General features: G+C 39.8%; 2 protein-coding genes across 13 annotated transcripts in view; one reads left to right on the top strand and one right to left on the bottom strand.

Annotated features, from left to right (window-relative positions):
• Positions 1-4,272, bottom strand: part of LOC112810782 (major allergen I polypeptide chain 1-like) — a 49,042-nt gene extending 44,770 nt beyond the window's left edge. For 2 of the 8 annotated variants that reach the window (XM_073885433.1, XM_073885432.1), the window contains exon 1: positions 3,886-4,034. In XM_073885433.1, coding sequence (XP_073741534.1) covers positions 3,886-4,009 — 124 coding nt within the window. In that variant the 5' untranslated portion in view covers positions 4,010-4,034. Of the gene's footprint in view, positions 1-3,871 lie in introns of all 8 variants that reach the window. The other 6 variants (XR_012376033.1, XR_012376032.1, XR_012376035.1 and 3 more) reach the window with 6 other exon arrangements.
• A 51-nt stretch (positions 4,273-4,323) lies between these two features.
• Positions 4,324-14,471, top strand: LOC112810814 (uncharacterized). 5 transcript variants are annotated; one of them, XM_073885431.1, is made up of 6 exons: positions 4,467-4,689; positions 5,305-5,367; positions 10,632-10,752; positions 11,006-11,092; positions 12,241-12,314; positions 12,534-14,471. In XM_073885431.1, the coding sequence occupies exons 2-6, from the start codon at positions 5,359-5,361 to the stop codon at positions 13,725-13,727; spliced, it is 1,485 nt and encodes a 494-aa protein (XP_073741532.1). In that variant the 5' UTR covers positions 4,467-4,689; positions 5,305-5,358; the 3' UTR covers positions 13,728-14,471. The 5 variants fall into 5 exon arrangements, with proteins under 5 accessions (XP_025710445.1, XP_073741532.1, XP_025710447.1 ...); XM_025854660.2 differs by lacking the exon at positions 4,467-4,689 and adding an exon at positions 4,324-4,459 and having other exon boundaries at positions 12,241-14,471; XM_025854662.2 differs by having other exon boundaries at positions 12,241-14,471.
• The last annotated feature ends 13,467 nt before the right edge of the window (positions 14,472-27,938 follow it).

Below are 27,938 nucleotides of genomic sequence, written 5' to 3'. Positions count from 1 at the left end.
AAATCAACTAGTGGGAAAAACTTGAGCTTTGTCCCTTGTAAACCCCATGAAGGTATTCTCAGGCTTACGGTCTAAATGAAGTCTCTTTTGGAAGTAAGGCAAGGTTTATGCCAATTCCTCCATGATCCAAGAGGGAAGAAAAGAAATGAGAAGGGCATCATTCTTCCCATCATAGCCACAAACAGGGCCCTTGACACCAGCCCTTAGTTGCCCTCAGGGAACCCACCTGACCTACCAAAACAATGGCTATACACTATCGGTCAAATATATGTATACCTGACACTTCCCACGGGGTTCACCCTTTAGTCTGGTGTGAACCTAATACTGGTAACATAAATAGAGATGTAGGATGTCCAATTTCCTCAAGGACAGAAGGAGAGAACATGAAGGTTTTGTTGGAGGCTCTGCACAGGTTCTACACTGGACATTCTGGGTTCAGGCCTTCGCCAGACTGGAATGGACAGGTCTTCAAATTAGTGACAAGAGAGTTGGGACTAGACTCCTGGATTTAAAACTTTGGCCTATAATGGAATGTGCAGGCTCATTATAAAGTGACAAATGGAGGATGAGCCAGTAACAAGGTCAAAGATCTCTACCAGAGGTCTCAGCAAGAATTTCTCTCTGTGGCAAATATATACGATTTTTTGATGCCTATGGAAGTTTGAGTTCCAAACTTACTTTTTGCCCTGAGTCTTGGGACAGTTTCAGAATCAACATGAACTGGTTCTTCTTCTTCCAAGTTCATATTCTAAAATTTGCCCTTGACCAGATAAATTCCAACAGTAAAATCATTTACTATAAATATTGCCTAATAGAAAAAGTAAAGAACGGGTGCCTGGGTGGCTCAGTTGTTTAAGCGACTGCCTTCGGCTCAGGTCATGATCCTGGGGTCCCGGGATCGAGTCCTGCATCGGGCTCCCTGCTCAGCAGGGAGTCTGCTTCTCCCTCTGACCCTCTTCCCTCTCGTGCTCTCTATCTCTCATTCTCTCTCTCAAATAAATAAAATCTTTAAAAAAAAAAAAAGAAAAAGTAAAGAAGGCAGCTTAGGGCTAGTGAAAGGAATCGGTTCAGTTATGTCATGTCAAGTATTTTGCTATCTCCTTACTGATCTCTTTTGGCTCTATTTTCTTTTACAAGAGAATGGCATATTTAAAACCAGCTTACTTACACCTGTGAGTTCCCACTCCCCCTGCCCCTAGATTTCTCCTCTCATTCTCTACTCATCAGAGTGCCTCTATCCTTTTTGGAGCACTCACATGTTAGGGGTTCGGCTTTGAAAGCAATGTTCTTTAAGAGCTGGCCATAAATAGCTATTGAAACAAAAGGATTAGTCCTCTATTTAAACTTCTCACCTCTGCCCCCAGCCCCATCTAGTCCTTTGAGGTTAGCCACTCCCCTCACCCCACCATGAACTTAATTTATGTGCCAAAAATCTGAGGACTCATAATGGGAAGGCTTTATAATTCTCGCAGGAGCAACAATGAAGAATCCCTATGTAAGGTTTACTGGATGGACCGAGCAGAGACTCTACATCTAAATATAGTTTAAAGTGGTTTCAGACTGGCAGTAATCCCAGATCTTGTCCGAAAATGAAATTATGTAATCTCTAGAAAAGAAGGGTACTTTCATACAAGGATATTGGGAAGCCCCAGAATATCTCTTTTCAAGGGCAAACTGACACACAAAGATAACCAGCCCAAAGGAAACAAAGCAAATTGAGTGAGGGATTAAAAAAATTTACAAAGAGATTCATAAAATCTTGTTATTGGTATTATCACATGCATATCATGAGTCAACTGTGTCTACCATGTTACCAAAAGTATTTAAAAAACTGAAATTTAAAAGAATTGCCTGGAAAGGGAATTATGAATAGGAGACAGAGCAGAATAAATTATCCAGAATGCAATACAGACACTGAAAGATGGAAATTACAGAGGAGGATTTAAGACCCATGAAGGACAGAGTAGAAAGACCTACCAACTGGTGTTCACAAAAAGAAAGAAAAGGGAAGAAAAATTTGCCGAGCAGAGGAAGACACCACTTCACAGATTCAAGTTGCTCAACATATCCCTAGCAGGAGAAAAATCGAAGAATTTCACACCCCAAAACATGCAAAAACTGTAAAAAACATATTTGGTTACTGAGTCCAGTTCCAAACCCAGGATTCCAAGGGGGAAGAAACTCTAATATCCTAGCTTCTGCACCCCCCCTTTAAAGTCCTGCATTTTTCGATATAACTTGTATTTTAATATCAAAAAGGCCTTTGCTCTAAAAGAACATTGACCAAAAGATGTGCAATTCTCAGAGAAGGAAATGTTAAAGCGAAGAGACACATGAAAAGATTCTCAATCCTATTAACAATAAAAGAAATGCAAATTTAAGCCACATTGAGTCACAATTTCACACTTAGCGGATTGGCAAAATCTGAAAATTTTACAAAATCAAGTACTGGCAGTAATAATTGGCAACCAAAATAATTATAAACCATGGTAGGAATGCAAACTGGTACAATTTTGGAAAACAATTTGTCACTGTATAATAAAGACATGGATGGGAATATACTTTGCACTGGCAAATCTTTTCTTGTTACCTACTGTAAGCCTTGAGGAGAATCTAGGTGATGCCAGTGTTTTTACAAACTACTCTTGCTACAGGAATTATTATTTTTTAAAAATTTTTATTAACAATGTATTATTTGTTTCAGGGGCACAGGTCTGTGATTCAACAGTCTTACACAATTCACAGCGCTCACCATAGCACATACCCTCCCCAATGTCCATCACCCAGCCACCCCATCCTTCCCATCCCCCTCCACTCCAGCAAACCCTCAGTTTGTTTCCTGAGATTAAGAGTCTCTTATGGTTTGTCTCCCTCTCTGGTTTTGTCTTGTTTCATTTTTCCCTCCCTTCCCCTATGATCTTCTGTCTTGTTTCTCAAAATCCTCATATCAGTGAGAACATGATACTTATCTTTCTTTGATTGACTTATTTCACTTAGCATAATACTCTCTAGTTCCATCCATGTTGTTGCAAATGGCAAGATTTCATTTTTTGATGGCTGCATAATATTCCATTATATATATATATATATATACATACACACACACACACACACCATATCTTCTTCATCCATTCATCTGTCGATGGACATTTAGGCTCTTTCCATAGTTTGGCTATTGTGGACATTGCTGCTATAAACATTGGGGTGCAGGTGCCCCTTCGGATCCCTACATTTCTATCTTTAGGGTAAATACCCAGTAGTGCAATTGCTGGGTGGTAGGGTAGCTCTATTTTCAACTTTTTGAGGAACCTCCATACTGTTTTCCAGAGTGGCTGCACCAGCTTGCATTCCCACCAACAGATGCTACAGGAATTAAATACCACAGCCTTGAGATACATGCCAAAGTGGAAGCATTTTCTAATGAATCTTATGCACCTAAGTGCTTGACATATACAAGAAAACTCATAGTCACATTATAATTTAAAAATAAGCATAATTAAAATGAAATGAACAGGGACGCCTGGGAAGCTCAGTGGGTTAAGCGTGTGCTTTCTGCTCAGGTCATGATTCCAGGGTCCTTGCTCAGCGGGAAGCCTGCTTCTCCCTCTGCCTGCCACTCCGCCCCCCCCCCGCTTGTGCTAACAAACAAATAAAATCCAAAAATAAAAAATAAAATGAACAATTATAAGTAAAATTAAATTAAAAAAAAAAGTAAAGGAAACAACCCACATATACGCCCGCAGTAGAGTGCTTTGGCCTACGTACATCTACGTCCATAGGGCGTTTGGGTGGTGGTGGGGGCAAGGACAGCGTTTCTGGGGACAGAAGTGGGTCAGGCTCTACGGTTACAGGAGCGAAGAAGGCCTTTTACCTTAAGCCGCTCACCTGAGGCCGCCGTTTCTGAGTCCTTCGAGGACCTGTACACATGACAGGCGGCGGTCAGTGTCACAGCCGTGACGCGACCGCACCAATTTCCGAGAAGTGCTGTCTGTCCGCTGACAACGGGCATTTTAGGAACCACAGTCCAGGGCAAGTGGGCGCCAAACGCTCAAGGCCCACACGATCTGGCCAGAGCGGCCCCGGATTTTGCATGAGAGACCTTTCGCTGATAGATGCCAGCTCTCCGCCGGCACCAGCACGGACCGCCCACGTCCCGGCAGGAGGGCGGACGCTCGAGCGGACCGGCGACCCGGAAGACCTTTCGCGGCCGCATCATTTTCTGGGAAGTGTAGTTTCGTGCTTCGGCCGTCATTGTACTTAAGAAGCACACAGAGGGCGGTCCCGTTGTCCTTTCGACACTTCGCGCGCGCGTCCTAGCTGAGCAGCTCTGCGATGAAGGACGCAGGCGGTGGCGTTCCTCAGAAAGCTCAGCCGTTTTTTCTCGCCAGGCGCTCAAAGAGCGCGCGAACGCGCAGCCTTCTGGGAAGTGTGGTTTTACGTGGCGACGTGCGAGGCACAGGTAACCTGTCGCTGACGCGGAGGAAGCTGGGAAATGCTGTTCCGGTGTGGGCTCTGTCCTCCGTCCACCTCGCGGAAATCTCGGGCAGGCAGCGGAATTCTCCTGGTGTAGTGCAGTTCTTTCGACGGCGGCGGCCGTGGTCCGCTCTCCGCGGGTCAAGTACGCGGAGGTGCGGGCTCTGGATTCCCGGGCCCGGGCTTCAGGGCCAGGGAGGGCCCGCCGGGACTCAGGCAAGTGTGGGTCCCGGCAGGGTGGCCGGGCGTCGGGCACGGCCGCCACAGCCTCGCTGGTGCCGAGTCTACACCGCGGTGTGAGCCCCGGCAGGGCCTTAGCTTCCTGGGCCTGTCTGCTCTATAAAAGGGGTGTCGTTTACCTCATTGAGTTGTTGCGAGAAGAAAATGGGCGAGCGATTGTGCAGCGTACGCCCTGAAAGAAAACGCCATCCGCAGTGGTTTTTAGGCAATCCAGTCGTGAAAGTGACGCTTTCCATTTGTGCAGCCTTCAACAAATTGGTTCAGTATCGCTGAGTTTGTTTTCTCATCATTTAGAAAAGAAATGTGGAATAATGTGAATGCCTATCATGCATAGTTGTGAAGATCGAATGAGCTCTTAACGTTATTACTGTTGTTTTGTGAGTCTGTCTCAACAATATGTAGTAGTTGGTTTACACGCCTCTGGCACCTAGTGAATGGTTACCTCGTGCCAAGGAACCCTCTGCTAGTTTAGGGAGAGAATGGAGCCCTAGAAAGTGATTCCCAGTGTTTACTTGCGGATGTGTCACAGCGCTGCAAGATAAGCCTCATTTTTCATGGCTCCTTTTTTGTGTTCTTGATCTGCCTTCTCAGGACACTACTACTCTTTAAGACAGGAGGCTGGAAAGAGGACTGTATTGACAAGTCATGTTCCAGGTAAGTCGGTAATCTCCCCAGATCTTCCTGAACCACCTTAGCAGAACTCTTGAGTGTTTGCTTTGCTTCTCTTACCAGTTCCTGCCTAACAAAATCCTTTTAGGGACCGGATCTATGATTCCTTTCACTGTAGCAAAGGATGGAGCCCACAGAAGAACTCCAAAGTACTGTCTTCTCTCAGTTCAGTGCTCCTCTTCTCTACCATTTTTCTGCTTGAAGTCTCTGTAGAGTCGTGAGCAAAACTTTTTTTTTTTTTTTAATTACAATTCAAAATTCAAGTTTGGGATTTTAGGTTATTTGCTTTATGGTTGTCAAAGTACTATTATGTGGTCTCAATTAATGATGTATCAGTCCTTTCAGTTGTTCAAGTCAAGAGATGTTTGGAGTCATCTTTGATTCTTTCCTTTCTCATATAATTTACATTCGGACACTCTAGTTAATCTAAAATACATACATACGTATCCATAGAATCTGACCAACGGTTACACCATCACAACCACCACCACTGCCACCATCCTGTCATTGCTCACTTTAAAACTCTTCAGTAGCCCTAATTCAGATGTCAGAGTTCTACAGTGACTTAAAAAGCTTTGTGCAATTAAGCTTTTACCTCTCTGATCTCATCTTACTTCTGTCTCCTTGTTTCTTGTGAGCTCTAGCCACTGGCTACTGCTTCCAGGCCTTGGAAATTGCTGTACCAACTGCTTGGAATCTTCTTTCCCCAGAAATGTACGGACTTGGCATTCTTACCTCCTTCATATCTCTGCTCAGTGGTTACTTTCTCAGTAAAGCTTCCCTGAACACCTGCAGTCAACTTTTCTAACAATCACTTCTTCTCCTCACTGCTTGGTTGTTTTCCATAGTGATTATCACTCACTAGATAATACACTATTTGTTTACTAAATGCATAGGCTCATTGTTTGTCTCATCCCCCTGGGAGGGATTTTTTTTTTCCTTTTTTGTTGATTGTTTTCAGTACCTAGAGTGGTATCTGGTATAAAACAGAGGCTTAGTAAATAGTTGTTGAGTGAATAAACTTTAAAAAATGGTAGGGTAGAATCATGGGGTGGAAGGTGAAGCCTGCATGGAAGTTATTAGTGGCATATGTGATGTTGGGCAGAGTCTGGTTTCTTGGGAATATTAGATAACTAAAATAGAAAAACTTTTTTTTAAAAGATTTTATTTATTTATTTGACAGAGAGAGAGAATACAAGCAGAGGGAGAGGGAGAAGCAGGCTCCACACTGAGCAGGGAGCCCCACGCAGGGCTGGATCCCAGGATCTGGGATCACAACCCGAGCCCAAGGCAGACGCTTAACCGACTGAGCCACCAGGCTCCCTGAAAAACTTTTTTTTTTTTTAAAAGTAAAATAAAAAGTGAACTAGTTGCCAATCATTTGGGGATTCATTTTTTTAAAAGATTTATTTATTTAATTTAGAGAGAGCGAGTGGGTGAGCAAGAATCGGGGGGGGAGGGGGAGAGGGGGAGAGAGAGTTTCCAGCAGACTTCCCGCTGAGTATGGAGCCTGACTTGGGGCTCTATCCCAGGATCCTGAGATCATGATCTGAGCCAAAATCAGGAGTGATGCTTAACCAGCTGGTTTGGGTTAACGTGGGTTTGAGTGTACACTGACATGTAGGACTTTGTGATCTAGTGCAATACTAAAAGAACTTTCCTCAGTGGTGGAAATGGTCTTTATGTGTACTCTCTAATATGGTAGCCACCAGCCCCATATGACTATTGAGTACTTGAACTATGACTAAAGTGACCCAGGAACTGAACTTTAAATTTTACTTAATTTTTAATTTTTATTAATTTAGGGTGCCTGGGTGGCTTAGTCGGTTAAGCGTCTGCCTTCAGCTCAGGTCATGATCCTGGAGTCCCAGGATCAAGTCCCGCATCGGGCTCCATGCTCAGCGGGGAGTCTCCTTCTCCCTCTGCCCTTCACCCCACTTGTGCTCTTTCTAGCTCTCTCAAATAAATAATAAAATCTTAAAAAAAAATTTTTATTAATTTAAACTTAAATAGCCAAATTTGGCTAGTGGCTGTATTGAGCGGTACAGAGCTGGTAGAAAAGCAAGAAAGCATAAGAAATTAAGATAGGTGCTGGAACAAATATCCTAAGTTCTTCTGGGGACAAAAATGAATGAACATCCTAGGCTGCCCAGGCAGTTGAAGGGGAAAGAAAGAGTTGAAGCATCCCTGGAGAAGCAAGGCTGGAACTGGCTTTGGTGGCCCATGGTACCAGGGAGGCAGAGATAGAAGTGAAGTTACACCAAACTGAGGGAACACCTTGAGCATAGGTAGGTAGGGCTAAGAGAGTCTTTCAGGGAACTGCAAACATTTTATAAAGTGGTGGTTCTCAAACAGGGATGAATTTGTCCCCCTTAGCCCTACCCATAGGGGACATTTGATAATGTCTGGAAATATTTTTGGTTGTCACAGGCTGAGGGGTGTCATCATGCACTGAAATAAAGTTCTCAGACACTGATCTGAGCTGCCGTGCAGGACTGCCTCTGCAGGGGAGAGAGCAGTAGCTAAATTCTGCACATAGCCTTTATTTTATTTTTTATCAGAAAAGCAAGGACAGATGCATCAAAGGGTGGGAAAGGAGTACAAAGGGATGGCAACTATCTTGAAGCCATAAAGCAGGCTTGCATCCTCTCCTATGCGCCAGCACACAGGGAGGCAGTCGTGGGATAAGGGAGGAGAGGGAGGTTTCTGCCAGCAATTGCCAGGTGCAGGAAGGGTGACTGAGAGTTATATTCTTCCATAGCTCTAAACCTATGCCCTGCCCCAGGGGACCATGGGATCCTGTTCATACCAGGCCATTGCGTTCAATAGCCTGAGACCACGAACGCTGCTGTTTCAGCTGCTTCCATAGTCACCCCTTAGGGCTTACAATACACGTTCTAAGAATGACCCAGGGGATCATGGGATCCTGTTCAAAGCAGACTATTGCATTCAATAGCCCAAGAACAGGAATGCTGCTGATGCTTCAGCTGCTTCCACAGTTACCCCTTAGGGTTTACAATACATTTTCTAAGAATTCCAGTGGGGCAGTGGGGAATTGCTACTAGTATCTAATGGGTAGAGGCTAGGAATGCTACTAAATAAATATTCTACAATGTACAGGACAGCTCCCACAACAGTTACCTAGCTTAAAATGTCAATTATGCCAAGGTTGAGAAACCCTGACCTAAATAAAGAACAAAGGGTATCTAGTAATGAGGTTATGTGAGTTTTCTTTTTTAGACTTAATATAATGACATTCATTAATATGTGTTCAAAACTTAAAATATGAAACATCTTTGCATTGGTGGAATAAAACATTATCTTGTGCATTAATTTAGTATTGATTTTTTAAAAGATTTATGTATTTATTTTACGGAGAGAGAGTGTGCATGTGGCGGGGGGGACGGGGCAAAGGGAGACGGAGGAAGAATCCTAAGCAGACTCCCCGCTAAGCGCAGAGCCTGACATGGGGCTCAGTCTCACCACCCTGTGATTATGACCTGAACCACAATCAAGAGTTGGATGCTTAACTGACTGAGCCACCCAGGTGCCCCTAGTATTGATTTTTAAATTTGTTTTATCAAGTGGGGTTTTTAAAAGCCAATCATTTAAAACCATTGTGGAAAGTAGGAAAAGATGGGAAACTTTTTGATTCATATGATAAAGCTAACCCTAATACCTGGGTAAGAATAAATACAAATGGAAAAAGAAATTTTCCCTGGTGCCAAAAGGGAAAGAGATCCTCCCCTCCTCCCTTTTTTTAGAGTATTTCCTTTGAGGAAAACCTGTAATTTTAAGTGCTTTCCCTCTCCCTTTGAGATGCTTGTGAATCTTTTTCAAAGCTAAATAAGCCTCTGCCCATTTTTTAGGGCAGTCAAGTCTTTCTTAAGGCCTTGTAGCCATCTCTTTGAAATGAAAACCTGAAGGACAATGCACCTCTATCTCCCTGTCTGTGTTAGAGTTTAGCCTAAGCTCCTGGCTCCCAAGTTCTAACTATCTGCTTGTCGTAAAGATAGGAAAAGTTTTATTTTTCTTGGAGTAAAAGCAATTACCACAGTTGGCCACTCCAGTTACCAGGTGAATTTAGGATGAACTGTATGTTGCAAATGATGCTGCCAAGTCCTCTTACTTGAGGACAAATTATTTCTTTGAAAACATCTGTGTTATAGATAATACATGCCTGGCTTTGTAAAAGGGTGAGATTTCTTTCTGTCCTCGCAGTCTCATTAGTGATTGCCTGTGAAGTGTGTTACAGTCTGCTGCGATGCTTACTCAGTAGTAAAACTGTTCTTTTCTACGTTGTGGGGAGGATTTTCTGCTTGGCAGATTGGATTTTTTAACTATTTTCCCAACACCTCACAAAGGTAAATTACCTCTTTAAAACCAAAGACCAGTATCACTAATGAAGATACATGCAAAATATCCAAATAAAATAATAGACTTGAATCAACTACTCTTGGAATGAAAAACTTGTCACAGCCAAACAATGTCTATTTCACCATTGAAAGGTAATAAGAATGCCATTTTAAATGCATACATTTTTTGCATGTATTATAATTTGACTAACAAACTATTACTGAACATTTGAGCTTTTTCTAAAGTTTTGCTATTTTGAATAATACCATGAATGAATACTGTTTCCTTAGAATATTTTCCTTGAAATGTGTCCTCTAATTCTTTGCCCTTACTTAAGGTCCAGTTCAGGGACTGCCGATGGCATGAAACTATTCTTCAGTCTTCTTGCCCAGGGCTGTCAAATTATTTTAATTATAGATTATCAGTACAGGGTTTAATTATATACCATAAATGGGTTTTGTTTATAAATTAGTTATGTATACGTCTGTCTTTCAAGATATCTTTTTCTGAACTTATTGGATCATTTTTTAGAACCTTAGTGGATCATCATTTTTTATTTACCTATCATGTAAACTACAAAAAACACAACTAAGCACTTGACTATATGCTGTCAAATGTTGAATGCAGATTTAAAAAAATTTTAGAATTCTTTTCCCTTTGACAGAATTAACTCTCCTGAAGCAAAGCTCTTATATTTGTCTCTTACCCTTATTGTAAAACAATGCCAAACACATAATTATCCAATTACTACTTAACTTAGATCAGATTCCTGGTCATTGCCACAACTACTGAATCTTGTTCTCTTTCTTCTACAGCCAGGGCAATTTTACCCCTTAACCAGTCACAGAAGTGGCCTTGACTGTGACTGAGCCTAAATATGTTTGCTATTTCAGGTGACATTTAGTGATGTGGCCATAGACTTCTCTCATGAAGAGTGGGGATGGCTGGATTCTGCCCAGAGGGATTTATACAAGGATGTGATGGTCCAGAATTATGAGAACCTGGTTTCTCTAGGTAAGCATATCTCCCTCTTCACCCCAAAGAGGGAGATCTTCTGTTACTCAGAATTGCTGGAGATTCTCCTGAGTAAATGGCTGGAATTTTGTTTCATGTTCCCAAGGATGTGTAGAGCTCTATTGTGCCCTTCCTGAAGCTTATCTTCCCATTTCAATGACCATCCTTCAGAACTGCCTTTGGTTCCTTTTATGATGGTGGCCTCTCCTCCATGAGAACCACAGTTTAAACAGTTTTATATTTTTCCTGTAAGCAGGTCTTTCCATACCTAAGCCATATGTGATCAGCTTACTGGAGGATGGGAAAGAACCTTGGATGGTGGAGGAAAAACTGTCAAAAGGTATGTTTCCAGATAAGTCATGGAGAATCAGGCATAAGAGGTCTTTGTTAAACATGCTTGTAGAAAGGATGGAGGCATTTTAGGATATTTTAGGGATACTGTCTTCAGAGATCCCAAATGTAACAAATTGAGGGATCCTTAGCTTAGATATTTTTTTTTCCATATTGAATTGATATTTATTTCAGGACATGCCATGTCAAAATAAAACAAAAGAGTCAACCCTCGCCTTTAACAATAATATTGTATTATATAAAAGCACTTTACAACTCCATCCCATCTTTGAGTATAAGTTAGTGGTATGTGGGCTAATGATTATCTGAAACCTTAGCTTAGATTTTAAAACAGCCATTCCTCCATCCCAAATTATTATCTTTCTGTATTATGCTATCTAATCAAAAGTGAAGATTTTGTGATCATAATAGTTCAAATTGTTGTTTTATTTGAAACGAAATAAAACAAATTGTTCTCTTTAAGACTACCTAAGGAAAAATATACCAATCGTTTTAGGTGAAGAAAGACTGTCAGATGGGAAATCCCTTTTCCCCTAAGGCTGAGCTTCAAAGGTCAAATGTGAACATAAGTGTTAAAGGAAGTAAAGAATGTATAAAAAGGTTTCTAGGAACAATATTTTCTATGATTTCACACAGATCTTACACAAACAAAGCCTAATTCTTTCTGAGTGATAAAGAATATTTTGTTCATTGTTAACTTTTTAATGTACTACTATAAATTGTGCATTTTAAGCATGCTAATCTGACAGCAAATTGAGATTAATTGAAAGTTGGAGAACCAAGGCTGTGAGACAAAATGTGGTCTTCCACATAAATGTAGGTATAGAATAGAATGTTGGCTTGGAATCCAGAAGACTTTGTGCATTTTTTTCTGATAATTTCACTTTTAGTCCACATACTGATTGCCTGTTTTTAACTCATTTCCCTTATTACACCCTGTTCCCATCTTTGTGAGCTGTCTCTGTTTTCTCTGCTCCATTTGAACTTTGTTCAGAAATTATTGAATAAATGAGAATTCAGTCATGTGCTTTCTGGGGGTGGAGATGTGCTCTGTTTCTTATCTCTTATTCTTACCATAGAAGTTTCTTTTCAAGAAGTACAGAAAAAGCAGTGTTTTGCTTTCTTGATATATTTCAGATTGGGAATCAAGATGGGAAAACAAGAAATTATTAACAAAGGAGGATATTTATGACGAAGATTCACCCCAAACGGTAATAATAGAAAAAATTATAAAACAAAATCATGAATTTTCAAATTTTAACAAGGACTGGGAGTATATAGAGAAGTTGGAGGGGAAGCATGAAAATCAGGTAGAACATTTCAGACCAGTGACCCTCACCTTTAGAGAAAGCCCCACTGGAGAAAATGTTTACAAATACAATACATTTAGAAGCATCTTCTATTTAAAGTCTATTCTTTCTGAACCACAGAGAATTTCTGCTGAAGGGAAATCACATAAACATGATATATTTAAGAAGAGCTTACCAAAAAAGTCTGTTATAAAAAATGAGGAGATCAATGGTGGAAAGAAACTTTTGAATTCTAAAGAAAGTGTGGCAGCCTTCAGCCAGAGCAAATCTCTTACCCTTAATCAGACTTATAATAGAGAGAAAGTCTATACATGCAATGAATGTGGGAAAGCCTTTGGCAAACAATCAATCCTTAATCGCCATTGGAGAATTCATACAGGAGAGAAACCATATGAATGTCATGAATGTGGGAAGACTTTTAGCCATGGCTCATCCCTAACTCGACATCAGATAAGTCACAGTGGAGAGAAACCTTACAAATGTGTTGAGTGTGGGAAGGCCTTTAGCCATGTGTCCTCACTTACTAATCATCAGAGTACTCACACTGGAGAGAAACCATATGAATGTATGAACTGTGGAAAGTCGTTTAGTCGTGTTTCACATCTCATTGAACATCTGAGAATTCATACTCAAGAAAAACTCTATGAGTGTCGAATATGTGAGAAGGCCTTCATTCATAGGTCATCTCTCATTCACCATCAGAAAATTCATACCGGAGAGAAACCTTACGAATGTAGTGAATGTGGAAAAGCTTTTTGCTGTAGCTCACACCTTACTCGACATCAAAGAATTCACACTGTAGAGAAACAATTCGAATGCAACAAATGTCTGAAAGTCTTTAGCAGCTTGTCATTTCTTATTCAGCATCAGAGTATTCATAATGAAGAAAAGCCTTTTGAATGTCAAAAATGCAGGAAATCCTTCAACCAGCCAGAATCACTGAATATGCATTTAAGAAATCACACTAGATTGAAACCTTATGAATGCAGTATATGTGGGAAGGCCTTCAGTCATAGGTCATCCCTGCTTCAACATCACAGAATTCATACTGGAGAGAAGCCCTATGAATGTATTAAATGTGGGAAGACCTTCAGCTGTAGTTCAAACCTTACCGTACATCAGAGAATTCATACTGGAGAAAAGCCATATAAATGTAACGAGTGTGGGAAAGCTTTTAGCAAAGGCTCAAATCTTACTGCCCATCAGAGAATACATAATGGAGAGAAACCCAATAGTGCAATAAATGTAGAAAAGCCTTTAGGCCATATGAATCATTATACATGTGAAAAATCATATAAGAGAGAAACTGTATGAATAGAGTATTTGTCATAATATACTTTAGCCGTAGATCTTTCCTGAAAATTTATACTGGAAAAAAAGTCTTATGAATGTAATAAATATGGGAAGGTCTTTAGCACTGGTACAAGCCTTACTGTCCATCACAGTTCACACTGTAGAGACCATTTATTGCCTTCATACTGCCTATGAAAGCAATAAATGTGGGAAAGCCTTTAGCCAGTATTAATCCCTTAATTGATGTAAGTCCACACTGGAGAAAAACCGTATATATGTAACATGGAAAAAACATTAAGCAATATGAATTTCTTATCAAGTACACACAAGAGAGAAGCAATATGAATGTAAAAATTGTGGGAAGTCCTTCAGTTAAGATATATTCCTTATTCTATATCCACGCACACTGGAGAGAGCTTATATGAGAAATGTAGCAAACTGTTCACTGAGAGTTCTTAACTTGCTAGACATCAGAAGATTAACGCTAGAACAGCCTGAAGGATGTAGGAATTATGTGTAAATCTTTCTTTGCAATGATGCTGTTTGTAAGCAGTTCTACAGAAGAGCAAATGAGTAGATTATAACTGAGTATGCCTTATAGCAGTAGCATGCAATTTTACTCAAGTCCTACATAAAAGTTTCTTTAGCTAATGGGCATGTGAAGATATTTAGTCATCCAGTGGATCCAGAAAATGTTTTAAAGTTAAAAATTAAAGCTGCAAAAGAAGTAAAAGGTGTGAATAAAGTTTTTGGTCTCTAATAAAATCAGTTTGTATATAATGAACTCTTTCACTGTGACACTGATATTTCTTACAAAATTTTCTACTTTCCTCTTGAAGAATTAAGCCTTACTATAGCCTTTAGTGGGAGACTAGCTAAGCTAGAGAAAAATGGCCTGATCTCTGTGCTAAGAATATCATTATTTTAGTGTCAGTTTCACACATTTTAAGTTTTACAAGTACAGGGAAACAACAAGCTATGAGAGATCAGAGCAGGCTTAATGGTGGATGTGCTTTGCAATCTGAATCCTAAAGGATGAACGCTAATTACAAAGCTGTGTGTGGGCACATAAACTCTGTGAATCATTCTAGGCAAAGTACAGAAGCCTGTTCTGTCATGTTGGCTGCATCTGGACTCCATGATCCAGTGTCTCGTCTCAAGTTGCGTGGCATACGGCAACAGTCATTTCTCCATGCTGGGTCATAGTTACGAGAGCTTACATTGAAATTAATAGTCCAGAGCTGTCCCCATTACTTTTCCTCCAGCCTGCCTACCAGTTTTGAAAACAGTTACTTGTAATATATGTCCTCTTGAAATAGTTAAGACAGTTTTCATTTTCTATACCAAACCCCAACAGATACTCATGGTTTGTAAAGAGCCTGCCTTCAAATAGTCTTAAGTTTTAGATAAATTGAATAGTCTGACTGGCCCCATGGTTTCCTATCTTGTGACCAGGCAGGTGATACATGTCAATGATTAGAACTGTCTGGACACTTAGAAGTAAAGGGCACTTATACAGCTTCTATTTCAGGTTATATCCTCTATGGCATTTGATGTAAGTAAATTATTTTAAAAAGGAATGTTATGTCACTGACATAATTCTGATGTGGAATGAGTGATAGGGTTTCCAGCTTTCAACAAAATACTCCGCTCTAGTACATGAGCTACCTTAACTGAAAACCAAGAGGTGAAGGCACATTCCATAGCAATTCTCAGTAGAGATAGTGGGTTTGGAATGGTATGGTGAATTTTTAAAAAGAGATTTATCTTTCCTTTGATTTAGTCTTATTTATGAGATTTTGAGATTCTAAAGAACATTGAAGGATCTTTGAGAGACATAATTAAGGAAGCATGGAATGGTATCAAACAAGGATTAAGAACCGTTGTGATTATGGGTAGACTGGCCACTATATATATCCAGTTGTAGGATAATGACATGCTTTCTGTTTCTCCCATTCTCTGCTTCCCCTGCTCTCCCAAGCACTGGTACCACAAAGATGAAGTAGGACTTCAATCCCTAGATTTTATTTGCTTTCACTACACACAGTTTTATGTTACCTTGTTGTTTTGTTATGAGAGGATTTATCCAAATATTCATACTTTGTCAATTAAGAAGCATGAGTATACACATGATAACATCTTACAGTGATACTGAACTAGGAAAAGAAAGCCAGGGTTAAATACAGTGAATGACTTAAAGCAGTAAGAGTATATTACCTTATTGGAAGATTGGGCTAAGATCATGATGTTAACAACATCACTGATGGAGAATCATACTCAGTCATGTCTCTTAACCATTTCTTGAGCAGATAAATAAGACACCCTTTATACCTTTCAAGAGCTCAAAACTGTGTGTGTGTGTGCATGTGTGCATGCATATGTGTGTGAAGAGTATATGCCCAAAAGTCATGTTATCTGGCTATAAATCCAAGTTGCATGTATACTGTCTTTATATGACTTTGGACAAATTACTTCACCATCTGTAAATGGATAGTAACACCTCACAGGATTACTATGAAGATAAATGAGTTAATTGGTGTAAAATGTTTACAGTGCCTGATACCTCAAAAGCATTCAGTGAATATTAGCTATTAATTTCATCATCATTATTATCTTCACATGGCTGCTTCATCAGTCTGGTCTGTCACATCTACTGAGTCTTTCTAATCACCTGTCTCTCTTAATCTACTTACTGTTTCACTTTTTTGGAGTTTCTTACAAGACACTCCCATTTCCTTCCAACAAGTCCTCCTTTGGTATTTGAGCCATTTCCCCAAATACTCCAAGGAGACACAAAGATAGGAGAAGGTAATACAACCCACCTGGGCTGCAGGAAGGAGGAAGGGTGCCCTAAAGATGTGTTTTAGAGAAAAGGCAGAATGAGGGAGGCATCAGGTCCCTCTATGGAGGAGAGGTCAGGCTTTACCCAGTGAGGTCAGAAGCCTAACAACAGCCATCAGTATCACCTCTCAGTACGAGGTTCTCTGGGCTGAGTGCAGCTGTCCTCACTGTCAAGTTATGACCATGTTATGGAAGGTCACCGATGCCTGTAAAGTGAGGGTAGCTTCATTAGTTTTGGGTTAGTCAGATGTGATTAGAACCTATTGTGCAGTCACTGGTACAGATCCTGAAAGAACCATGGCACTTATCACCGAGCACTTCCTAGGAGTCTATCTCTGTGCTGGGCATCGAAGGGGAGTCAGACACTTTAAATATGATTTTAAGCAGTTGTGTTAGGGGGAAAATTGCTGATGAGGAAGCCACTGATGAAAGAATGATAAGGCTGTGTGGCTTGAGAGGCACAGAAATTAAGAGCTCTGGCATTAAAGGTGAATAGGAAAAGAATTATAATGATAGACAATATTGTTAGCAGCTGCAGCTGAGCCTCATGGCTGGCTGTGCACCTAAACTATGTAATGTAACCTGAACTTTAAGCTACGGGTTTTATATGCAGCATTAAAACAGATGTTTCCAGTTCACCCAAATTCCTGGAGCTGAATCAGCCTATTGAGACTGGCATTTGCCTTCTATACAGTCATACTTCATAGATATTGCAGGTTTGGTTACAGACCACTGTAATAAAGCAAATTTGGCAATGAAGTGAGTCCAGTAAATTTTTTGGTTATGTTTATACTGTAGCCTATTAAGTATGCAATAGCATTATATTTTCAAAAAGTTCATACGTTAATTGAAAAACACTTTATTGCTAAAAAATGCTAAACATTATCCGAGCTTCAGTAAGTCATAATCTTTTTGCTGGTGGAGGAGGGTGTCGTTTGTCATTGATGGCTGCTGACTGATCAGGGTGACAGTTGCTGAAGGTTGGGGTGGCTGTGGCAATTTCTTAAAATAAGACAGCAATGAAGTTTGCTGCATCAATTGACTTTTCCTTTCAAGAATGATTTCTCTGTCATGAAATGCTGTTTGATAGCTCGAACTTTCAAAACTGGAGTCAGTCTTCCCAAACTTTGTTGCTGCTTTATCAACTAAGTTATGTAATATTCTAAATCCTTTGCTGTCATGTCAACAATCTTCACCATCTTTACCAGGAGTGGACTCCATTTTAAGAAACCATTTTCTTTGCTCTTCCATAAGAAGCAACTCCTCATCCCTTCAGTTTTATCATGAGATTGCAAGCAATTCAGTCACATCCTCAGCCTCCACTTCTAATTCTAGTTCACTTGCTATTTCTGTCACTTCTGTAGTAATTTCCTCAAGTCTTGAATCCCTCAAAGTCATCCACAAGGGTTGGAATTAACTTCTTCCAAACTCCTGTTCATGTTGATAGTTTGACCTCTTTCCATGAATCATGAATGGCATCTAGAAGGATGAATTCTTTCCATAAGGTTTTTACTTACTTTGCCCAGCTCCATCAGAGGAATCACTATCTATGGCAGCTATAGCCTTACAAAATGTTTTTCTTAAACAATGACTTGAAAGGCAAAATTACTTCTTGATTCATGGGCTGCAAAATGGATATTGTGTTAGCAGGCATGAAAACATTAATCTCATTGTACACTTCTATCAGAGCTCTTGGGTGACCAAGTGCATTGCCAATTAGACCATAATATTTTGAAAATAATCTTTTTTTCCTGAACAGTGGTCTTTTTGTTGTTGTTTTTATGTTATGTTAGTCACCATACAGTACATCATTAGTTTTTGATGTAGTGTTCCATGATTCATTGTTTGAGCAGTAGGTCTTAACAGTGGGCCTAAAATACTCAGTAAGCCATGTTGTAAACAGATGTGCTGTCATCCAGGCTTTGTTATTTCATTTATAGAACACAGGCAGATCAGATTTAGCATAATTCTTAAGGGTCCTGGGATTTTCAGAATGGTAAATGGACACTAGGTTTCCACTTAAAGTCATCCGCTGCGTTTGCCCCTAAGAAAAGTCAGCTTGTACCTTGAAGCTTTAAGCCAGGCATTGGCTTCTCTCTAGCTATGAAAGTCCTAGATGTTATCTTTTTCCAATGGAAGGTGTTTCATTTACATTGAAAATCTGTTGTTTAGCGTAGCCACCTTCGTTAATTATTTTATCTAGATCTGGATAACTTGCTTCAGCTTCTCCGTCAGCACTTACTGCTTCACCTTGTACTTTTATGTTCTAGGGATGGCTTCTTAACCTGCATGAACCCACCTCTGCTGGCTCCCAGCATCTCTCCTGCAGCTTCCTCACCTCTCTCAGCCTGCCTAGAATTGAAGAGCTAGGGCCTTGCTGTGGATGAGGCTTTGGTTTATGGCAGTGTTGTGGCTGGTGTTCACACATCTGTGTGTTCGCTGGAATAGCACTTTTCATTTTCTTCAAGAACTTCTCCTTTGCGTTCACAACTTGGCTGTTTGGTGCAAGAGGCCTAGCTTTCAGCCTCTCCTGGCTTTTGAGTGCCTTCCTCACTAAGCTTAATCATTTCTAGCTTTTGAGAGATGTGTGACTCTTCCTTTCACTTGAACACTTAGAGGCCATTATAGGGTTATCACTTGGCCTCATTTCATTATTGTGTCTCAGGAAATAAGGAGGCCTGGGAGGAGAGAGATGGGGGAACAGGAGGGTAGTGGAACAGTCAGAACACACTATTGATTAGGTTCATGGTATTATATGAGTACGGTTCCTGGCACCCAAGACAATGACAATAGTGACATCAAAGATCACGGATCACAGATCACCATAACAAATATAATAATAAAGAAAAGGTTTTAAATATTGTGAGAATTACCAAAATGTGACAGACTCACAAAGCAAGCAAATGCTGTTGGAAAACTGTCAACAGATTTGTTTGATGCAAGTTTGCCACAAACCTTCATCAGTTTGTAAAAAAATGCAAATCACAATAAAGTGAAGTGCAAGAAAATGAGGTATGCCTATATAAGCTCGGGGAAGTCCCTTCAACTCTCAAGCCTTGATTTCTACATCAACACAAAATTAATTCCTGTCTTACCAGGTGGTTGTGAGAATTAAAGAGAAAATATTCATAAAGCAAACAGTGGAATGCCTGGCACAATGAGTTGCTTGGTGTGTTTTTCTTACTTTTATTAATCTTCCCACTGACTATGAGGTGAATGTCACAATCATCTCCATGGCATTGTCAGCACCCTGAGACTCAACTCTAGCAAGTTTCCCATAGTCACACATCTCAAGAACACAGGCCAGATTTGAGCACCCAGTAAAAGACCATACAACTGCCCCATGACAATACTGTGTCTCAGAAGATTAAGGTTTCTTTTGGCAACCACACAGGTCCTCTTATGCCTCTTTGAGCAAAAAATTCCCTTGGCATGCTGTTCCTTCAGCCTAGAATGTCTTCCTTATCTCCCTTATTACCAAGCTCATCTGCCGGAGGGACTACTGTCCACCTTACAAAGTTCACTTTAGTTGTCACCCAAGCTTCCTCAGACACCAGTGGAGGAAATGAGGAATCAAAAAGCTGTAAGGCATATAAAAAGTCAAGAGCAAAAAGGCAGAAATTCCTCCTTTCCAGTAATTACTTTTAATGTAAATGGATTAAATTCTCCAATAAAAAAGATTGGCAGAATGGATTAAAAAATGATCCAAGCAAATGCTGTCTACAAGTGAGTCACAGTAGATCCAAAGACACAAATATGTTAAAAATCAAAGAGTGGAAGAACTCTTTTATGCAAATAGTAACCAAAACAGAGCCGTGGTACCTCCTATATTAATACCAGACAAAATAGACTTTAAATCTGAAAGATTACAAATGACAAGGTCATTATATATTAATAAAGTGTTCACAGGAAAAAGATATAACAATTATCTAATTGCACATTTGCACATCTAATAACAGACCCATCAAAATATATGAGGGAAAATTGGCAGAATTAAAGGGAGAGAGAGACTGTTGTATGTTAATAGTTGGAGACTTCAATATTCCACTTGAAATGGATAGTTCACCACACAGAAGATGAATAAAGGAATAAAGGACTTGAACAACTCAATAAACTAACTACACCTAACAGACAAATAACAATACTCTATCTCAAAACTGCAGAATATACATTCTTCTCAATTGCACACAGCACATTTTTCATGATGGATTTATTTATTAGCCTATAAAACAAATATCAGTAGATTTAACAGATACCATACAAAGTAACTTTCTTGACCACAACAGGAGGAAGTTAGAAATTAATAAGGAAAAGTAGACAAATACGCAGAAATTAAACTATGCACTCTTAAAAAATTGTTACGGTCTGAATGTTTGTGTCCTCCCCAAGTTCCTATGTTGAAGTCCTACTACCCAATGTGATTGTATTGAAAGGTGGGTCTTTTGAGAGATGCTTAGGTCCTAATGGTGGAACCCTCATGAATGGGATTAGTGCTCTTATAAAAGAGATCTCATAGAACTCTCTAGCCCCTTGTGCCCTGTGAGGATACAAAAGAAGTCTGCGACCTGAAAGAGAGCCTGACAACGCTGGCACCCTGATCTCAGACTTCTACCCTCAAGAACTGTGAAAAATAAATTTAAGCTGCTTATAAGCTACCCAATCTCTGGTATTTTGTTATAGCAGCCTGAATTGACTAAGAAAACAACCAAAGTGTCAAAGAATAAGTCACAAATCAGAAAATATCAATCAGAAAAGACTAATGAAAATGAAAACACAGCATACCGAAATTAATGGTATATAGAAAAAACAGTGCTAGGAGGGAAACTTGTAACATAAATTGCCTATATGAGAAAATATCTGGAATCAGTAACCTAACTTTACACCCTCAGGAACTACAAAAAGGACAAATTAAACAAAAAGGTATGGAAGAAGGAAATAATTAAAAAAAACAAAGTTGAGATAAACCAAATAGAAAATAGAAAAACACAGAGAAAAATCAATGAAACCAAAAGCTGGCTCTTTGAAAAGATCAACAGAATTGGCAGACCTTTACCTAGACTGACAAAAAGAAAAAAAAGAGAACACAAATAACCAAAACCAGAACTGAAAATGGAGATATTACTACCAACCTTACAGAGGTAAAAGGGATTATAAGACAATATTAAGAACAACTGTAGGGGCACCTGGGTGGCTCGGTTAAGTGTCCAACTAATTTTGGCTCAGGTCACGATCTCAGGGGTTCATGAGATCAAGCCCCTTATCAGGCTCCATGGGCATGGAGCCTCCTTAAGATTCTCTCTCTTTCTCTCCCTCTGCCCCTCCCCTATAATTCTTGTGTGCTCTCGCTCTCTCAAAAAAAAAAAAAAAAAACAACTATCCACCAACAAATTATTTTTCTCCAATTCTTTATTTAAATTCCAGTTAACATACAGTGTAATATTAGTACACCAACAAATTATGTAACCAAGCAGAAATGGACACAATCCTTGAAACACAGAAATTATTTAAACTGACTCAAAGAAATAGAATATTCCAACAGATCTACAAAAAGTAAAGAGATTAAATCAGTAATCAAAAACATCCCAACAAAGAAAAGTCCTGGACCAGATCACTATACAAGTGAATTCCACTAAACATTTAATGAAGAATTAACACCAATGCTTCTTCTCAAGCTTCCAAAAAATTAAGAGGAGGAAACACTCCCTAACTTATAAGGCCAACATTATTCTGATACCAAAGCCAGATAAAAAAAATCACATGAAAAGAAAATTATAGGTCAATGTTCTTTGTGAATGTAGATGCAAAAATCCTCAACAAAATAGCAAATAGAATTCAGCAGCATTTTAAAAGATTTGTTCACCATGACCAAATAGAATTTACCCCAGCAATGCAAGAGTGAGAAGGAAATCAACCAGTGTAATTCATCCCATTAATAAAATGAAAAAACTCACATGATCATCCCAATTTATGCAGAAAAGGTATTTAACAAAATCCAGCAACCTTCATGATAAAAATGCTCAGAAGACTAGGAACAGAGGGAAAATTCCTCACCATGATGAGGGTATACATGAAAAAAACTACAGCTAACATTGTCCTTGGTGGTGAAAGACTGAAAGCTTTTCCTTTAAGGTCAGAAAAAGAAGACTTGCTTTCACAGTTACCATTCAGCATTGTACTTGAAGTTCTACCCCAGAGCTATAAAGCAAGAAAAGGAAATAAAGGGCATCCACAATGGAAAGGAAATTGTAAAACTATGTTTTTGCAGCTGACATGATCCTACATATAAAAGGATTCACAAAAAAATTCACAAACACGAATAAGGCTAATAATACGTGAATTCCGCAAAGTTGCAGGAAAATCAGTACCCCAAATCAATTGTGTATCTATGGAACAGCAATGACCAATACAAATAGGAAATTAGGAAACTCCTTCCGTTTATAATAGTACCTACAAGAGGAAAATATTTAGTAATCTAACCAAGGTGAAATATTTGTATGCTGAAAACTAAAACACATTGTGGAGAAAATTAAAGATGACCTAAATAAATGGAAAGATAACTCATGTTCAAAAGAAAACAAAAAGACTTAACATTGTTAAGATGTCATTACTACCCAAAGAGATACACAGATTCAATGCAATTAAAATTCCAATAGCCTTTTTTTTCCAGAAATGGGAAAGCCAATCCTTAAATTCATATGGAATTACAAAGGGCCCCAAATAGCCAAAACAATCCTAAGAAGAATAAAGTTGGAGGCCTCATATTACCCAACATCACAATTTATTACAGTGCTACATTAGTTATAACAGTATGGCAGTGATATAAGGACAGACATACAGCCCAATGGAATAGAATAGAGAGCCTAGAAATAAACCCTCACATATATGGTCAATTAATTTTCAACAAGGATGCCAAGACCATTTAAGGAGAAGGACACTGAAAAAATGGAAAAGCAGGCAACATTTCCTAACTCATTTTATGATGCCAGAATCATCCTAATACTAAAATCAGACACAGATACTACAAGAAAGAAAAACAAAACAAAAAAACTACAGACCAGTATCCCTTATGAAAATGGATGCAAACATACTGAAAAGACTAGCAACAGACATTTCTGCAAAGAAGATACATAAGTGGCTAATAAACACATGAAAAATGGTCAACATAATTAGTCATCAGAAATGCAAATCAAAACCACAATGAGATCACTGCTGAGATGGCTATAGCAGGAAAATTTTAAAAAGGGAAAATAAGTGTCAGTGACTTTGTGGAGAAAATGGAACCCTTTGTGCAATGCTTATGGGAATGTAAAATGGTACAGCCCTTGTGGAAACCAGTATTTTGATTCTTCAAGAGGTTAAATATAGAACTACCATATTTTTCAGCAGTTCCACTTCTAGATATATACTCAAAAGAATTGAAAGCAGGGACTCAAACAGATAATTAATCACTGACATTTATGGTGACAGCATTATTCACAATAGCCAAAAAGGATGAAAAATAATCCAAATATCCATCAACACATGAACTGATAAACAAAATGTGGCATATACATACAATGGAATATTATTCAGCCTTGAAAGGAATAGAATTCTGATATATACTACAATATTTATGGACCTTGGAAACATACTAAGTAATACACAAAAGGACAAATATTGTATGATTCCATTTATATGAGGTACCTAGAGTAGGGAAATTCATAAAGACATGAAGTAGAATAAGAGGTCACCAGCAGCTGGGGGCAGGGTGGAAGGAGGAGTTATTGTTTAATTGAATAGTTATTTGGAGTGATGAAAAATTTCTAGAAATGGAGTGCTGAGGAATGCACAGCAGTGTGAGTGTACTTAATACTATTGTACATTTAAAAATGGTTAAAATGGTAAACTTTATATATTATATATCCTATAATAAAAAGAAAAAAACCCCTCAATACATTGGATGTTATGTCTTTGTTTCTAACAGAAGTAAGGCAAAAGGGAGAAACCCATGCAAATTATCCAAGTCTCATATAAGATAATATATATTTCATGGTAATTTTCAGAGTGCCACAAACCACACCTGCTAGCTTTTGTCTCTTGGAACTGAGCTAACTTATCTCTGTTGGAACCCACCAGTAGACAAGTTAATGGAAATTACACACTAAGACCAGAATGGGACATGTCAAGAAAAGACAGGACCGTGTCTGTTAAGTACTCACCAATTACATTGCGAAGAATCCGATTTTTTGGAAGGGTGGCAGGTCCTAACATGTAAACAAATTGCTTAATTATTTGTAGTTTTATTTCTCCTTTAAAAATTATTTTTGTAATGGGTGCCTGGGTGGCTCAGTTGGTTAAAGCGACTGCCTTCAGCTCAGGTCATGATCCTGGAGTCCCTGGATCGAGTTCCACATCAGGCTCCCTGCTCAGCAGGGAGTCTGCCTCTCCCTCTGACCCTCTTCCCTCTCGTGCTCTCTATCTCTCTCATTCTCTGTCTCTCAAATAAATAAATAAAATCTTTGAAAAAAATTTATTTTTGTAAGAATAATAGCCTCATACAGGATTACTCATTGATAATTAGTCAATACTTATGTGAGAAAAAAACATTTGTTGATGACTGTAGGTTGCTAACTACATAATGATTTAAATTCTGGAATTGATATGGAACATACAAACCCATTTCCTCATTGTGAATCTTAGAATTGAGACACTGAAAGACCCAAGACATAGATGCAAGAAATGTTCAGAGAACATGTGAATTCTTATAATAATTGAGTGAATCAGTAGTTTGTAGTATGGTCCTTGGACCAGTGACATCAGCACCTTGAAAGCTGGGATAAATGCAAACTCTCAGGACATTGTTCCTGGCAGAGAGGAACATCTGAACAAAGGCCTGGTAGCTGGAGAGGCTGGGTTTTAGGGAGGGAAAGAAGTTCTGTTGTGTTGAGGTAGTTTGGGGTGGTTGGGAGAGTATTCATCAAGGCAGAGAGGGGAGGGGTTGGAGCCTAAGGTATCTTTCCTGACATATTAGGGGTTTGGATGTCATCCTAAGAGCCACAGAGTCATCCTAAGATGCCATCCAAAGCTCCTTTGTTTCCGGAATGTGGAAACAAAGGAGCACCTTATTCATGCCCCAGGGGCAAACTGGGTCATTAATAAGGGAACAAATGCTGGGCATGGCTATGGCATACTGAAGAATGGACCACCCCTAGGAGGCATCCTTGCAGGAATCCAGCCTTTACAGCAGGGTCTTCTAGTTTCTCCACAGGAGAAAAAGCTAGAGCTGTTTTTAAATTGTTCAGATTCTCCGTGGTGGAATTTTGTTGTTGTTGTTTTGTTTTGTTTTACAAACCCTTTGGGGACCCTCAACCTATGCCTCTAGGCTGAAGGTGGACTCCCAGGAAGTACCTGGTTGGAGAGAGAACTGAGGGTCTTGGTTCTATAAGCCATTAAGTTATACTTCCATATATCAGACACAACATACACCCAGTGCAAATAGAGAGAATATGGATAAATTACTATTACTCATGACTGTACAAAGGCTGTACATTTTGAAAAGGTTTCCTTGTACTAAAACATGAAAGCTAATCAGTGATCACTTGAGCCCCCAGGAGACATACAAGAAGACAGATTCACAGGTGCCTAAATGCAGAGAACTGAGAGCAATCCTGATGGCCCTTCTGAGGACCCCACCTTTCATAGGCAGTGGCTAGAGTTGTCAGCTTACATTTGTTTATGTAATTTTTGCAAGAATGCCAGTCTCCCCACTGGAATATTTACAGGAATGCAAAAATATTCACAAATCATGTCTGACATCTTAATAAAAAATAAATGGTAATATACAGAAACAAGAGGATATAACCCAAATCAGAAGAAAAACCAATCATTGAAAATGGGCACAGAATAAAAATAAAAGTAGAAGACATTAAAACAGAATAATGTATTCCATATGTCTAAGAAGCAAGGAGAAAGACTGAATATGTTAAGTAGGAACATGAAAGACCTAAGGAAGACCCTAGTCTAACTAAAAGAGATAAAAGCTATCATTTATGGTATGAAATACCATAAATGGAATGAGACTAAGGGTAAAGTGGACATTGCAGAAGAAAAGTTTAGGAACCTGGATGATGTAGCAGTAGAAACGTTTCGAAATGAAACAGAAAAAAACAAAAAACAGTTATCAATGGGCAGTGAGACAACTTCAAAGGAACTAATATACATATTTAACTGAAGGCCCTGAAAGAGAGGTAGAGGGACAGAAAATCATTGGAAGAAATAATGCCTGAAATATTTCCAAATTGTTGGAAACTATAAACCTACAGAACAAAGAAGTATAAGACAATTTCACCAAGGCTGGAGCTTGGGAAGATGGTGGAACAGGAGGACGCTGAGCTCACCCTGCCTCATGTTTTCAACTAGGTATCCTCCACATCCAAGTCAATAAACCATAGAGTGATCTGAAGACTGGCAGAACAAACTTCACGACTAAATACAGAGAAGAAGCTGCATCTGAAAGGTTAGGAAGGTCAGAAAGGCGCAGGGAGGCTGCCTGAAGGAGGGAGGGAGCTGCATATGCAGAGAGGGTGGAGAAACAGGCCTTAAAACCAGGGAGCTCACATGGGGAAGACTAAGCCCCATAGCATTTGGCTTTAAAAACCAGAGGGGCTGAATTCTGTGAGTTTGTAAAATCAGTGGACTTGAAACCTGGAGCTTTAGAGGTCAGCTGACTCAGCACTAGGGGAGCCAGGAAGGTAAGTGATAGCTAGGTCCCTGCCCTGAAAAAAACAACAGACTGCATGGAGAGGCAACATAAAAATGGCAGTTTACACAACACTGGGGGCAAATAGGAGACAGATCTATTCATATTGATTTCAGAGCATGTTGGGGGACTTCTCCAAAAACAAGGGAGCTAGCAGGTGCAATTTTCCTCCCCACTCGACCCCCACCCTGCATAAGCACAGCGCCACCTGTGGGGTTAGGGCTGCACAGACACTTGCTACCTAACCCACTAGCAGGTGTGCCAAACCCATGAGTTCTCCTGAGGACGTGCTCATTCCAAGCCTGCTAGCCTAGGCCCTGGGCTCGGCAAATTTGTGAAAGCCTCGAGTGCCCAGCCCAGCCATTGAGAGCGCAGCTGCCACCACTCATGCTGCACACACGTGCTGCACCACACCCAGTTGGGTGCCCCCAGCCACCCTTGTGTTTTACCCAGCCAAACACCCCAAACCAGCGTTGCATGCTGTGCCTAGCCAAACACCCACAGGTGCCATTGCACACCCTGCCCAGTCACTCCTACCAGCCACCTTCATGGGCCACGACCAGCCATGCACTCCCCATCAACAGTGTGCACTGTGCCCAGCCACCAAGTGCGTAGCTGCTGCCATGCACGACACCCAGCCACCATGCCAGAGC

This window comes from Callorhinus ursinus, unplaced genomic scaffold (assembly GCF_003265705.2).
Source record: "Callorhinus ursinus isolate GAN/ISIS: 27379988/994484 unplaced genomic scaffold, GSC_fseal_2.0 scaffold61, whole genome shotgun sequence".
In the NCBI taxonomy this organism is placed as follows: domain Eukaryota; kingdom Metazoa; phylum Chordata; class Mammalia; order Carnivora; family Otariidae; genus Callorhinus; species Callorhinus ursinus.
The sequence above is the reverse complement of the archived record's forward strand: the minus strand, read 5'-3'. Positions and strand labels throughout refer to the sequence as shown.

Excerpts from the sequence above, each read along its gene's own strand:
- LOC112810814 (XM_025854660.2), top strand. Across the intron at positions 10,753-11,005 it reads TGAGAACCTGGTTTCTCTAG|CAGGTCTTTCCATACCTAAG; the intron begins GTAAGCATATCT and ends TTTTCCTGTAAG. Across the intron at positions 11,093-12,240 it reads GGAGGAAAAACTGTCAAAAG|ATTGGGAATCAAGATGGGAA; the intron begins GTATGTTTCCAG and ends GATATATTTCAG.